The sequence below is a fragment of the Vicia villosa genome, linkage group LG2, assembly GCF_029867415.1.
Source record: "Vicia villosa cultivar HV-30 ecotype Madison, WI linkage group LG2, Vvil1.0, whole genome shotgun sequence".
Lineage (NCBI taxonomy): Eukaryota > Viridiplantae > Streptophyta > Magnoliopsida > Fabales > Fabaceae > Vicia > Vicia villosa.
The window spans coordinates 204,771,637-204,788,360 of NC_081181.1; the positions used below are offsets into that span (position 1 = coordinate 204,771,637).

Here is a 16,724-nt window from a genome sequence, read left to right on the forward strand (position 1 = left end):
GAGAAATCGTTAATTTTTTTTTTTAACTGAAGTTTGATATTAAAAACAAAGATTACTACAAAAACGATAGGGGGGACATCAACCAATACCCTATCACGAAGAAACGAATCTAAAGAATGGCATCCCTAACCTATTCTTTACAAAATCAGCTCTTAGACTAATCGGGATGGAATCAAAAACAGAAAAATCATTAAGATTAAGCCCTATGTTAGCAAGTGCATCAGCATAACTATTTCCCTCTCTAAAAATGTGAGAGACCATAAAATTCCAATTAGAGGTTAAATTTATACAATTCATCCATCTATTTCTAATATTCCACGGAACGAGATAAGGAGTTTTAAACGCCTTGACCACCGCCGAAGAATCAGATTCCAACCAGAGATTATGCCAATGTCTCTCATGGGCGAACTCAATAGCACACATTGCCCCGGAGAGTTCGGCGATGAGCGAGTTTGACACATCCAAACCAACAGCAAAAGCTCCCAAAAAACCACCATTACTATTTCTCGCAATACCACCGCAAGCTGAACGACTAGAAGAAAAAGCACCATCACAATTAAATTTGGTCCAATTCAACGGGGGAGGTTTCCAAATAACCTCGACTATATTAGGTGCTTTGAGGGGACGGATATCCACACGAAACCTTTTAAGAATTTCAAAATCTGACATATCCAAGAACGAGCCATCTACGGTACTTGCAGCCATTGCAACCGCATCTAAGATGTAAGAAACAGTGGAATTGAAATTAAAAGGAATATCCTGAAATCTGACCTTGTTTCTAGCGGCCCAAATAGAATTAAAAATAAACACGACTGTAGCCATGACGACGGTCCTACGCTGCCCTGTACCAGCAGAATTGAGGAGATTCTCTACATCATTCCAACCAAGGACTGGCCTGTGATGGTTCAAGTTATCCCTACACCAATGCCATAGCTGAACAGCAGCTTTACATTCAAAGAAAAGATGCAGAACTGATTCTTCCGCCTCACGGCAGAGATCACAACAAGAAGAGAAAGCAAAATTACGCCTCTTCCATAAGTCATCAGTGGGCACCCTGTTGTGGAGGAGCTGCCACATAAAACACGACTTCGAAGGGGGAATAGATTTTGTCCATATCCAGCGCCACCAGTTTTTACGGATACCGTCGGTCCTTCTGAAATCATAACAAGCTTTTGCGGATAAGTCTCCATTCTGAGTGTGCTTCTAAACTTTCGTATCCGGACGAAGATCATAAGGAATATGATGAGTAAGGATGCGTCGCTGCAGCGAAAGCGGGATGGGAATACAAGAGTTAGAAAAATCCCACTTACCATTAACTATTAGGCTGCTGACTTTATGATCCGCCAGCTGAACAGAGTCAGACATCTCGAGGTGAAACGGCGTGCCACACCAATTATCAAACCAAAGGTTAATATCCTCGCCGTTGCCTAAACACCAAGACGATTTATCCTCCACCGTTGACAATTCCGTCTTGAGACTTGACCAAAGAGAAGAGAAAATGTGATGTTTGATAAAGCCTCCGTTCCTTTGAACTCGCTGCCGAAGCACTCCTGCCCAAGCATAATCAGAATATAACAGATCCCAAGCTAACTTCAAATTATAAGCTTCATTAAGCTTAACCAACGAACGAAGACCGAGACCACCCTCTTCAATCGGATTGCACATGACAGCCCAAGAAACTGTGATTACCTTAGACTTAGAGACCTCCCCACTCCAAATAAACCTTTTATTCGCTCTCTCGATATCACGAATAAGCGAAATGGGCCACGCATAAATGGCAAAGCTATGAACAAGCATGCTCTGGATAACGGACCTAACAAGTTCCACCCTGCCGGCAAACGATAACAGAGATTCCTTCCAAGAAGCTAATTTATTTTTCACTCTATCCGCAATAGGACGTAAATACACCGCTTTTGGCTTGCCCTTGAAGATTGGAGTTCCAAGATACAAAAACGGAAAGGCACCAATCTTGAAACCGGAAATCGATGAGAGAATGTTCAGCCTCGAAGATGTCATGGCTCCACCAAAAATGTGAGATTTCTCACAATTAACCCTTTGACCAGAAACAACAGCATACTCGTCAAAAGTAGAGATGGGAAGTTTAATGTTCGAAACTTTACCTCTGCAGAAAATAAACACATCATCAGCATACAAAATATGGGAGGGAAACGTAACGCCGTTGGACCCCTTGATTAACTCAAGCTCCTTATCCGTCACTAATAACCCAATCTTTCGACTAAGAACCTCTTCCGCGAGACAGAAAAGCAGCGGGGAGAGCGGATCACCCTGCCGAACCCCACGAGAACAGGGAAGTAGCCGTTAAGAACTCCATTAACATTAACCGACAGCCTAGATGAATGTAGAATGCTCTTGATCCAGAAACAGAATTTGGAATTGAATCCAAAATTGTGAAGAACCTTTAATAAGAAATCCCAATTTATCGTATCGAAAGCTTTAGTAATGTCCACTTTCAGGGCCACGTTACCACACCACGTCTTCGAGTCTAAGAGATTAATTGCTTCAGAAGCCAAACCAATACAGTCATGAATGTGTCTCCCACGAATAAAACCCCGCTGCTCCTTCGAGATAAGCATAGGCATAATCGCTGCAAGTCTGTCCGCAAGAATCTTTGAGATAATTTTGAATTTTAAATTAGCAACCGCAATAGGTCTAAAGAGATCCAGTGAGTCAGCCCCTGTCACTTTAGGAATAAGGATAATCGAATTCGCGTTAAACCCGGGAAGCACCCAGCCTGTAGAGAAAAATTGGATAACCGTCTTCGAAACGTCAAGTTTGATAATATCCCAGTATTTTTGATAAAACACAGCCCCGAACCCATCCGGACCCGGCGCACTATCGCAATTCAGATTGAAAACTGCTGTCGAGATCTCCTCCAACAAAGGTATGATAGTTAATAATTGATTTGTAGCCTCGTCAACTGAAGAAGAAATGGTTTTATTAATCAAACTGCAGTCCTGCAAAGAGAAAGAGTTAGCAGTAAACAAATTTTCAAAGTAATTGACAGTGTACTCCACAATCTCCTTCGGCTCGGTAAGAAGAGTGTCACCATTCCTAAGAATAGAAATAGGCCGAAAACTCTGCTTGACCTTGGCAACCCGATGGAAAAAGGCGGTGTTACGGTCTCCCTCAAGATTCCATTTAACTTTAGATTTAGCTCTCCAAAACATCTCCTCCATGGCAAGAGCTTGAGATAAATTAGCCTGAGCATCAAGCTCTTGTTGCTTGAGACAAACACTTAAACCATGATTCTGAATATTATCTTGAATAATCCCCAAGTTCTCTTCAGCTCTCTTGACGTTATCCGAAACATTACCAAAACTGATCCTGTTCCATAACTTAAGCTCTTTCTTCAGCATTTGCAGCTTCTTGTTTAAAACAAACATGGGACACCGAAAAACCGGTTGTGACCAGACCGACTCAACCAAACCACGACATCCCTCATGTAAAACCCAAGGGCTCAAGAATTTGAACACTGAAGCCTTCCTAACCACCGAGAGATCAAACTAAAAAAGAAGAGGATAATGATCAGAGCAAATCTTAGGAAGAGTGTAAACAGCCAGATTCGAGCAAGAATCCACCCACAGCGAATTCTCGATACATCGGTCCAGCCTACGCTCTGAGAGAAAAGGAGGATCCCTCTTGTTCGACCACGTAAACCAAGCTCCTGTGGTGGGAAAGTGATGAAGCTTATTCAAATCTGACCACCCTTGAAAATCCGCCATGGGTGCCTTAGCTGGACTATTACTCCCACGATGCTCATGGGCACTGTCATACCCCAAAATTTGCCCTCATATGTTTGCAAATGTCATTTTTATAATTGACATAACACAATTGGTAAGAATTTGGGCGTTAAAGGTACAAGAGCGAGAGGTCTCAAGTTCGAATCTCACTTCTAACTGTTTTGTTGGTTTCCAACTCAGTTTTTAATTTTTCTATTTATATTCAAAACAAAAAAAAAAGTTTTTAAGTATTTAATCTTTAATTTTTGTTTAGCACGTTAAAAAAAAATCTTTTATAGATCTAAAAAAATAAATAAAAAAGGAAGTTTAATTTTAGCATTTTTTTTAGGGGATAAGTCAATTTCTTTGAATTATTTGATTTCTATTCAGAATAAAAACAAGTAATTTTTGGGCTTGAACTTGGTCCATAGTTTTATCTATCATTTAACCTAATTCTATTAGTATAAATAAAACCAACAACTAACCCTGATGGGGGGACAAGGATTGGCAACCAAGGGACTGCAACCAGAATCCTATTTCCCAGAGAAAAAAAACGTGAAGAACAGTGAGTTTGCAGAGGGATTTGTAGGCCGATTCAAGCCATTCAAAGCATCAAGGAAGCATTCTCGATATCCTCAGAAACAATTCCAGTCCTCGCTCATAGCTGCAGCGCCCTAGATTGTGTTCATATCCCTCACGGTTTGACGTACTTTCTTCGAAACTCAATTTCACCAAATTATGCATCATACATGATTTTCGTTTATATATTTAGGTTTATATAACTGTTTGTAAGATTTCTGGATTGGTAATTGCGTGTTTAGTTTCAGGATAAAGGAATTGCCATGTTAGGGTTCCTACAACTCAGAATTTGGGAACCGTAAATAGAGACCGAATTAGGCGAAATTACCAGATTTTTTATGCTCAGAGTATTCCCTTTAGTCGATCTAGGTTATTATTTGCTATTGTTTGAGATTAATTTGCAGGTTTTAGAATGGGGATGCCATGGCCACGAAAAAAGCGTGGCTAAAAATGTTGTTGCTGTTTCAGAAAAAAATCCGTGAGGAAGGAGAAGGCTGGGCGCGGGTTTTGGTTTATTTAAAGTTTCTTTTTTGTGTTATATTCTAATGGATGTATATTATTGACAACTAACAAGGTTGGCACAGTTGGTTACGTCGCCTTTGGGTGACTCGATGGGGCTTCAGTTCGATCCCCAGGGTAGACAATAATTTTTGAACATATTTACACATTGATCCAATGCCATGCTCAAACGTGAGACTACTGCGCGCCGTCAACGTGAGGCCATTAGATCATCAGCGCTTTGGATCCATCACACTATGATTGAAGGACTACCATATGGACCTCCAGTTTCACCACACAGAATCCAAAGCCAAAGCTGAGTTCCTTTCTTTTTTAATTAATTAATTTCTTTTACTTTTTTTTATCATATAATTTGTTTTATTTATATTTGTTGTTTATTTATGTTTTTGATTTCTTTCAAAACCAAACTTCTCCAAAAATTCTTTATTCCATAAAAACATTAAAAGCCAAAGATATTTATTTATTTTAATAGTTTGTTCCTTAAATTGTTAATTAACTTAATTTGCTTAAATTATTTATTGGGGTTAGACAAATTAACCAGAAAGTTATTTTTTGCCGATTTAATTAATTAGGTTGAAAACCAATAATTAATTAATTCGGTTATTAATTATTATTTTATTAACCATGGTTAATTTGTGCCCTAATCAGGGTTTATGAGAATTAACCCTACACTAAATACTTCTGTTTTCTGTGTCTTTTCAGGGTTACCAATATGGTTCACTCCGACAATGCGCCCGATCAAGACTCGGAGCTAAGTACCTTATTTATTCTTTTTCTTAAAGTCTATTTGGTTTCCTTTAAATCTAGGGTTTACCCCGCCTTCATTTTTTTTTTCTGTCTGCCTTTGCCTCTTCAGGGTTAACCCCGAGGCTTCCCGCTAACCATATCATATCAAATCCGAGCTAAGTACCCTTACCTATTTAATTATTTTTTATATATATTTATTTATTCTTTATTTTAGGGTCAATCCTGTTCGCCTTTGAATTAGCCATACACTCACCCTATTTTGTTTGCCTTTTCCAGGGTTTGTCAATTGCCAAAGCTACGTTGTTGGTAACCCTAAACCCTATTTTTATTTTATGCCTTTTATTATTATTACTTATGTCAAACCCTATTAAGGGATCCGCTGGTTACAATTTCCCTCCCCCATATCTGTTTTGGTTATATTATTTAAATGCGTGGTTAGTAATCCTAGGGAGTGCAACCTTTGAATTGAACATAGAATCACTAAACTTACAAGATAAATATTATCTGAACATAACCACGTGAATGTTGCACACACGCACGCTTTTGGGTAACCTCTCTGTTGCCTTGTTGCCTGTTGCCTTGTTGCCTGTTGCCTTGTTGCCTGTTGCCTTGTTGCCTGTTGCCTTGTTGCCTTGTATTTTGTGCAGAATAGCCAGTCCCTCGAATACGAGGATACCTCAGTCATGTTGCCTCGATTAAAGGTCATGGTCCCTAATGATGCTGCCTTCGATACACTAACATGACCTCGACCCTCGGAAGTTGCCTACGGAAAAGGCTGAGGTATCTTCTGGTTGCCTACGAAAAAAGGCTATTCTGATCCTTCCTCTTAGACTACCTGCCCCTTTATGGCATGGGTCAATCTTTGAGTGAATGATAATTCGATGACCCTTCTACCTCCAAACGAAAGGCTTCCTGCCCTCTTATGGCAAGGACTGACCCTTTCATTCTGAAAGGCTAAAAAGAGACCTATCATCTGAGTTTAAGGTAATTGCCCCTAATTGCCTTGCCATGCTCTATTTTCTATATTCTTTCTCAAAATTCTTCAAAAACTGGCTACGCTCATTTTACGAGCTAAAGTCCATTTTTCCTCTTTCATCTACATTTTCTGAAAACGAGCAAGCAAAGCAATTAAGAGCCCATGGCAAACCATGGATGCAAAGGGTGCCTTACACCTTCCCTTTGCATAAATTACCCCCCGAACTCATATTTCTTTAAAAGGTTTTTTTCTGTTTCTTTTAGCCTTTCTGAATTTATTTGGATAAAATAAAAGTCGGTGGCGACTCATGCTTAACCGCGATATTTCGATCGATAAAAAGTCAGTTCACCGTATTACAGAACTGGCGACTCTGCTGGGGATTTATTTCGATAAAAGAGGGGTTACCTTAAAAGTTTAGGATTCACCTTAAATGTTTTCTATTGTTTGCTTTGCTTGCTTTATTTTTGCAGGGTTGTTTTGGGTATCTTGATGTGTGAAAGATCCTAACCCGGATCTGAGTACCTTAGGTATATGGCATGAGATCAAGGAGACTGCACAGCGTATACTGATGTGGTTGATCTGATGGCCATCGTTAGTGTGACACATTGGTTTGTCCTGGTGTTCCTTGGGATCCGACCTGAGGAAATGCTTGGCTGCCGCGTGGTGTCATTAAGCACTAATTTGCCCTTAGAACCTTAGTCGAACTTGACTTTAGCCTATTAGAAAGTAGCGAGATGGCTGGCTTTGGTTCCGACTGAAGTTGGTTGATACTCGAAGCTACACTCATATGGACTGGACTTTCAGGACCTTTTCGATTGGCGATTCGATTGCCGAACTGAGATAAGCGCCTTCGAGAAAGGTCAATGATATGAGCTCCCTAGAACCCGATCTTTATATAGGACAGGTTTGAACCAACTAAACCTCAGGGGGAGGGTACATACCTCATGACCACGTGCAAGCCTAACCTTAAGGCTAAATTGTGTGACTTGCGTGACTTATGTGACTTGTTTGCGTTTGCTACTAACCTTTGTTTCATCGCGGGTTTTTGTTAAAAGGACTTGTTTGTCCTTACTACCCCACACTATGCCTAATGAACTGCATTCGCATAACATCATGACATCATAAGCATAACATGATTTAACTAACCCTTTTAAGGATCTTAGGAATTTAGGGCGCACAATTTCAGGTGCCCTTATCAAAGGTTGATTTCCTAATCAAGGGGCAAGAGGATTTATTTTTCTCTAGCCGTATACCTTCCAATTCAAAGACACAGTACCTAATCAAGGGGCAAGAGGATTTATTTTCCTCTAGCCATGTGCTTTCAAATTCAGAAGTATCCCGAATCAGAGGCGATGACCCACTCGATATGGTGAGCTTGATTCTCAAAGAAAGACGTTCAAAGACAAAATTCAGAATTCTTCAGACAAAGACGCGACCAAATCATTTTTTAATATTGCTAACTAAATTCCTATAGATCCTTGAAAACATTGCATTTGCATTCATAACATCGCATAACAGGTTTCTTACAATAGGTCTCTCATCCTTCCTCGCTGTTCATTTCAGCATCATGGATCTCGAGCAACCAGTTAGAAATCTTCAGGCTCAGAACAACCAGTTCCAGAAAATAATCTTTCACTTGGCCCAGGGGCAAAAAGAATTAAAGGCACTCCTATTCTTGGGGTACAATTACAATGCGAGATGCGCTTATTATTCGAACAATCCTGGTTATGGTGTAAAGGATGGTAGACCATTGAAGCGTGCGATTAAAGATTTAATCATGACACTCAAATCAGAAAAGACCACGACAACAAAGCCACGACAACTGAGTCACGATAATGGAATCACGACAACTGAGTCACGACAATGAAGTCACGACAACTGAGTCACGACAACTGAGTCACGACAACAAAGCCACGACAACTGAGTCACGATAATGGAATCACGACAACTGAGTCACGATAATGGAATCACGACAACGAAGTCACGACAACTGAGTCACGATAATGGAATCACGACAACTGAGTCACGACAACAAAGCCACGACAACTGAGTCACGATAATGGAATCACGACAACTGAGTCACGATAATGGAATCACGACAACGAAGTCACGACAACTGAGTCACGATAATGGAATCACGACAACTGAGTCACAACAATCAATTCACTCATATGATCCAGATGCTCAGGGCAATCGAGCCAACGAATTCTAACACCACCCTCCTCCCCTGTGGTGATCACCGCTCCTATGCCTAGTCATGACAAGATTGATTGACGTCTCGACGGACGAACTTTTGGATCATTAGATCTACTTTCATTTGCAAGTATCCTTTCAGTTTGTTTAAACATTTGACTCATGATAGACATTATTTGTCTTAATAATCATCATCAGTGCATTGCATATGTTTGTCTTGAATAAATTATTTCGTTATCACTCATTTTAAGTTATGTCTTTACTTTACATATGTTTTATGATATTCAACTCCTGCTAAGCTGTAAACCTTTTGAGGGAGGATGACGAAAATGATACTGCAACCTCATACAGTATGATTTTGAACGGACTGTGTTGACGATGTACAGGCATTTTTTCAATTCCTAAACAGTGGAGATATAAGGATGTTAATCCCTCGTCAACCCCTTTGAGCCTAAGAAGTAGAAGTTTCTTTTTTTGTATTAAAACCCTTGATCATAACCTGGGGCAGGGTAGTTCTCAGTTTAATTTGGCTGTGCATTCTATTTTAAGAGAATCACTCAGTACACCTTTCAACAAGGATTTCAATCACAAGCATTCATCCGCACACATCAAAGGAGTGTTGAAGATGTCAATGAAAAGACAATGATGGTTCATCAATCATCAAACAAGGCAGTCAATATCTTTCAAAAGGGAAAAAATGAAAAAACATATACACCAAGAAAAGCCTGCTAAGTCAAAAATAAAAAAGGTGACTTAGGCAAAAATCAAGGCATCCCGCTGACTGTAAGCTCAAAATAGACAGTTCAGGCAAAAGTTAGGGATATCAAAAAGACGAAAGAAGAGAAGTCAATAAATTCCTAAACAACACAATGTTGTGACTACCAAAAGGAAGAAGTGACTGCCATCTCAAAAATTTCTCTTTGCTTGTGAACCATCATCATTATCAAAGGTGCAAATCCAAAAAGTCTCTTGGAACCTGAATGCATAAGTTGAATTAGTTGAGCTTAGGACTGAAGATCATCACGAAGGGGATGGGTACAATCAAATTTTGAGCCTTTATCTTTTGTTTCTTAAACCGTGAACCAAGCCACGTTACAACCCTTAAAAGTCCTAACTGAAGCATGGTTAGTTCGAAAGCATACTGTCATCAAAAAGGTATCCTGACTCCTTAAGGTTTACCACAAATGCTGAGTTGACACTTCGTTTTTTACAAACATCAAGTTTTTATAAACATCATGCTTTTACATATCCAGTTTTAAGGTTTTTCAACAAACTCAAGACAAACGTATGCATTGCATCTCATGAATTCATTATTAAACATATTCTGCTACGTAATCTCAAATGTTAGCATCAGAATAAATTTGCACAGGGTATGGCTAATGACTGAAAGTTATCCCGACAAACAAAATCACTCCAAGAAGCCATGTCTCTTACGTATACAAGGGGCATGACATGCTTTGCCCAATCAATCTGGGGCAATCAAGTCAAGATTCGAAGAATCTCTCAAAATGCCAAAAGTCAAAGGCATTCATCCCAAGTGGACTTCAAACTATTTCCCGATCAATCTGGGGCAATCAAGTCAAGATTCCGAGAATCTCTCATGGATGCTCGAACAATCAGGGGCATACATCCAAGTATATATAAAGCTAGTCCCCAATCAACATGGGACACTGTCTTGAGCCTATGATTACTGGGGGCATATCGCCCATAGTGTACATCTCATAAAGCCCTCGCGAGGCGAATCTTTCCAAAGATCCTACTAGCAGGGGCAAATCTATGCAAGTCTAGTTTTACATCTTTATCAAATACTCAGTGGCATGTCCTAATCAAATCTAGGAATGGTAGTCACTATAATACTGGGGGAAATATTCAAGGCATCCATGCCTTCCCGCAATTCCGATTTCACAAAATCATATCCCCACAGAACAATCCTCTAGAAGATATCTTCAAACATACTCGGCCCGACAAAGACATGGCTCCCCAACAGAGTTTACATCTTCAATACCACCTGTTCTCCGACAGTTTGCTCTTCTCCAACATGATTTATTAATACCCCTAAATCAGGGTACATCAAACTACTGATCATCCCCAAGCAGAAACCATAAATCCCCAGCTGAGCATCTTCAAGACGAAATCAGATATCAAAATCACGAAGACATGGAGATTTATTTTTTCGACTAAAAATCATAATCACATACCATATGACACAAACATATTCATGCATTGCATACATAACTTCATAATAAATTCATGCATGACATACAAAATTTCTTATTTATTTTGAGAGACTCATTACATAAACACATGCATCATAACATAAGAAAACTAACCTCTACTTTTCAGGATACTACTACCTCTATTTTCAAGTATTAAGTCGACACCTTTGACGGTTCCTTAATATATCAAGAGTTAAGTCGACACCTTTGACGGTTCCTTAACAACATACTTCAGATATAAGTCGACACCTTTGACGGTTCCTTATACAATCTATCCGCATATCTGAGTCGATACCTTTGACGGTGCCTCAATGATATGCTTCAGATATAAGTCGACACCTTTGACGGTTCCTTATACAATCTATCTACATATCTGAGTCGATACCTTTGACGGTGCCTCAATGATATGCTTCAAAGTTAAGTCGACACCTTTGACGGTTCCTTAACAACCCACATCAAGAGTTAAGTCGACACCTTGGACGGTTCCTTAACGACGTATTTCAAATTTAAGTCGATACCTTTGACGGTTCCTTAAATGACCCAACACAGACTTGAGTCGACACCTTTGACGGTTCCTCAACATTCAAAAAAGGGAAGACAACAAAAGCAGAAATTTCGCAACAATCCATACTCCAACAACTACCAGATGGCATCTACAAGCCCATCTCCGACAAAAAGTCCCTACTGCAAACAGGGCAAATTTCTTAGTATTCTAGTGTTCAATCACCTTCTACCTTCAGATACCGACTGGCATACAAACCACTCTACATCTTCAGGTCTAAGATAATTGAACAGGGGCAGCTGTCATACCCCAAAATTTGCCCTCATATGTTTGCAAATGTCATTTTTATAATTGACATAACACAATTGGTAAGAATTTGGGCGTTAAAGGTACAAGAGCGAGAGGTCTCAAGTTTGAATCTCACTTCTAACTGTTTTGTTGGTTTCCAACTCAGTTTTTAATTTTTCTATTTATATTCAAAACAAAAAAAAAAGTTTTTAAGTATTTAATCTTTAATTTTTGTTTAGCACGTTAAAAAAAAATCTTTTATAGATCTAAAAAAATAAATAAAAAAGGAAGTTTAATTTTAGCATTTTTTTTTAGGGGATAAGTCAATTTCTTTGAATTATTTGATTTCTATTCAGAATAAAAACAAGTAATTTTTGGGCTTGAACTTGGTCCATAGTTTTATCTATCATTTAACCTAATTCTTTTAGTATAAATAAAACCAACAACTAACCCTGATGGGGGGACAAGGATTGGCAACCAAGGGACTGCAACCAGAATCCTATTTCCTAGAGAAAAAAAACGTGAAGAACAGTGAGTTTGCAGAGGGATTTGTAGGCCGATTCAAGCCATTCAAAGCATCAAGGAAGCATTCTCGATATCCTCAGAAACAATTCCAGTCCTCGCTCATAGCTGCAGCGCCCTAGATTGTGTTCATATCCCTCACGGTTTGACGTACTTTCTTCGAAACTCAATTTCACCAAATTATGCATCATACATGATTTTCGTTTATATATTTAGGTTTATATAACTGTTTGTAAGATTTCTGGATTGGTAATTGCGTGTTTAGTTTCAGGATAAAGGAATTGCCATGTTAGGGTTCCTACAACTCAGAATTTGGGAACCGTAAATAGAGACCGAATTAGGCGAAATTACCAGATTTTTTATGCTCAGAGTATTCCCTTTAGTCGATCTAGGTTATTATTTGCTATTGTTTGAGATTAATTTGCAGGTTTTAGAATGGGGATGCCATGGCCACGAAAAAAGCGTGGCTAAAAATGTTGTTGCTGTTTCAGAAAAAAATCCGTGAGGAAGGAGAAGGCTGGGCGCGGGTTTTGGTTTATTTAAAGTTTCTTTTTTGTGTTATATTCTAATGGATGTATATTATTGACAACTAACAAGGTTGGCACAGTTGGTTACGTCGCCTTTGGGTGACTCGATGGGGCTTCAGTTCGATCCCCAAGGTAGACAATAATTTTTGAACATATTTACACATTGATCCAATGCCATGCTCAAACGTGAGACTACTGCGCGCCGTCAACGTGAGGCCATTAGATCATCAGCGCTTTGGATCCATCACACCATGATTGAAGGACTACCATATGGACCTCCAGTTTCACCACACAGAATCCAAAGCCAAAGCTGAGTTCCTTTCTTTTTTAATTAATTAATTTCTTTTACTTTTTTTTATCATATAATTTGTTTTATTTATATTTGTTGTTTATTTATGTTTTTGATTTCTTTCAAAACCAAACTTCTCCAAAAATTCTTTATTCCATAAAAACATTAAAAGCCAAAGATATTTATTTATTTTAATAGTTTGTTCCTTAAATTGTTAATTAACTTAATTTGCTTAAATTATTTATTGGGGTTAGACAAATTAACCAGAAAGTTATTTTTTGCCGATTTAATTAATTAGGTTGAAAACCAATAATTAATTAATTCGGTTATTAATTATTATTTTATTAACCATGGTTAATTTGTGCCCTAATCAGGGTTTATGAGAATTAACCCTACACTAAATACTTCTGTTTTCTGTGTCTTTTCAGGGTTACCAATATGGTTCACTCCGACAATGCGCCCGATCAAGACTCGGAGCTAAGTACCTTATTTATTCTTTTTCTTAAAGTCTATTTGGTTTCCTTTAAATCTAGGGTTTACCCCGCCTTCATTTTTTTTTTCTGTCTGCCTTTGCCTCTTCAGGGTTAACCCCGAGGCTTCCCGCTAACCATATCATATCAAATCCGAGCTAAGTACCCTTACCTATTTAATTATTTTTTATATATATTTATTTATTCTTTATTTTAGGGTCAATCCTGTTCGCCTTTGAATTAGCCATACACTCACCCTATTTTGTTTGCCTTTTCCAGGGTTTGTCAATTGCCAAAGCTACGTTGTTGGTAACCCTAAACCCTATTTTTATTTTATGCCTTTTATTATTATTACTTATGTCAAACCCTATTAAGGGATCCGCTGGTTACAATTTCCCTCCCCCATATCTGTTTTGGTTATATTATTTAAATGCGTGGTTAGTAATCCTAGGGAGTGCAACCTTTGAATTGAACATAGAATCACTAAACTTACAAGATAAATATTATCTGAACATAACCACGTGAATGTTGCACACACGCACGCTTTTGGGTAACCTCTCTGTTGCCTTGTTGCCTGTTGCCTTGTTGCCTGTTGCCTTGTTGCCTTGTATTTTGTGCAGAATAGCCAGTCCCTCGAATACGAGGATACCTCAGTCATGTTGCCTCGATTAAAGGTCATGGTCCCTAATGATGCTGCCTTCGATACACTAACATGACCTCGACCCTCGGAAGTTGCCTACGGAAAAGGCTGAGGTATCTTCTGGTTGCCTACGAAAAAAGGCTATTCTGATCCTTCCTCTTAGACTACCTGCCCCTTTATGGCATGGGTCAATCTTTGAGCGAATGATAATTCGATGACCCTTCTACCTCCAAACGAAAGGCTTCCTGCCCTCTTATGGCAAGGACTGACCCTTTCATTCTGAAAGGCTAAAAAGAGACCTATCATCTGAGTTTAAGGTAATTGCCCCTAATTGCCTTGCCATGCTCTATTTTCTATATTCTTTCTCAAAATTCTTCAAAAACTGGCTACGCTCATTTTACGAGCTAAAGTCCATTTTTCCTCTTTCATCTACATTTTCTGAAAACGAGCAAGCAAAGCAATTAAGAGCCCATGGCAAACCATGGATGCAAAGGGTGCCTTACACCTTCCCTTTGCATAAATTACCCCCCGAACTCATATTTCTTTAAAAGGTTTTTTTCTGTTTCTTTTAGCCTTTCTGAATTTATTTGGATAAAATAAAAGTCGGTGGCGACTCATGCTTAACCGCGATATTTCGATCGATAAAAAGTCAGTTCACCGTATTACAGGCACCGATAATAGCGTTGAAATCACCGTACAGAGCCCAGGGCAGAGGAAAAGAATTCATAATACCATCCAGCTCTTTCCAAAGATCTTTTTGCTTGTATAGATTCGTGGACGCGTACACAGCAACAATAGCCATCAAACAGTTGTCTACAGAAATCGTAAAAGCCACAAATTGCTCAGAGGACAGAAGAATGCTCGGATTTAGATCCCCTTGCAGAGACACCACAAGGAAGGTTGGTCCAAAGAATTACATGAAAACAACTTAAGCCCAAGTTTAGTGAACCAAAGATGAGGTAACTTTGAAAAAGCCACTTTAGGCTCCGCAATGAAAAGAAAATCAGGGTTATGGAATTTCACCAATTGTTTCAAGGCTAATCTCGATGAGGCATTAGCCACGCCTCTGATGTTCCAAAAGATGCACTTCATAAGGACCTCTTCAAAGGTCCTGCTTGAGACCTGATGGAAAGCTTTTTCTTCAGCCTAGCCGAACGTTTATGTTTCAGATTATCGACCGCACAAGTGAAAGCCCCAACCGTGACTTCCTGGACCTCTGCAAGATTCCCCCAAGAATTAAGAAGAAATCCTTCATTGCGATCCACCAAGTCCTGTGTATTATCGACATAAGCTGACAGAGGTGAACCGGGTTCAACAGAAGGTTGAGAAGCAAAATTTTGGGGATTAGGAGTCACAACCATCTCATTGCCAATCACCCCAGGATCAATAATGTTTCTTGCACTTTCATCCCATAAGGTATGTTCGGAATCCTGCACACCTGCTTGACTACTTTGATCCGCCCCTTCCTCGACTACCGGCGAAGTAACCACCTCAGGTGGTATAGGAGCTGATTTTGGAACGAAATCAGGTTTTGGTTTTGGAATTGCCACACTGTTTCTGTTTTGTGGTCTCAGAACTTTGCAATCCTGAACCAAGTGACCAGCTTTCCTACAATGATTGCAGAATGCTGGTAATTTCTCATACTCTATGTCAGAGAAAAAGGCAAACCCTTCCCTCTCCACCAAGACATTTTGATTCAAAGGCAAGCTCAAGTCCATGTCAACTAGAACTCTAACAAATTGCCTAAAAGTTCGGTCCACCCTAGCTTTTACTGAGGCAGAGTCAATGCAAATCGGTGTCCCGACGCAGCTTGCTATAGCAAAGAGGATCCTTGGTCTCCAATACTCCTGTGCGAGCCCATAGAAACGAACCCACACCTGAGCAGATGTGTTATTTTGTATTGCCGGATTAAAATCTCTCGTCTAAGCAAACAATTTCAGAGAACCTGGGTTTAGACTAATGGAGCCAGTAGTTCGAACCCTTTGCATATCTTCCGTGTTTGAAAAAGTGAATTCGTAAAAACCCTTTCCCAAAGACTGATCGTTAATAGATTCAATAGATATTGGATTGTTTGTTGGAAACGAAAATGTATGTTGAACGATAGTTAAAATACTAGAAAACTTTATAGATTGCATAACCGATTGATATCTTACTTTCTTAAACTATTATTACAATTTCTTTTTTATATTTAAGCTTATTTGAGTTACAATAAAATTAATTTCTCAACTTCACTTAAAAATATATAAATATATATAAATGTAGTGAAGAGTTGAAGTAAACATAAAGTCCATATAATACTTTGGTAATGCATTAAAACTTTTATTACTCTCATTAAATTTTATAGAATTAATTACTTCTTTAAAAAACTTTTTATAAAATGAAAAATATGTAATAAGTATTTTTATTCAATCAATAACAATTTTTCTCTCTAAAAAAGTATACATTTAATATCCCAAAGAGTAAGTTAACAATTTTTCTCTCAAAAAAAATATACATTTAATTGTTGATAAATTCAA

General features: G+C 38.8%; 1 protein-coding gene across 1 annotated transcript; it reads right to left on the reverse strand.

The window, feature by feature from the left end:
* Nucleotides 1–15,296: 15,296 nt before the first annotated feature.
* On the reverse strand, nt 15,297–15,926 carry LOC131651127 (uncharacterized). Its single transcript, XM_058920794.1, has one exon. The coding sequence runs from the start codon at nt 15,924–15,926 to the stop codon at nt 15,297–15,299; it is 630 nt and encodes a 209-aa protein (XP_058776777.1).
* Nucleotides 15,927–16,724: the final 798 nt, after the last annotated feature.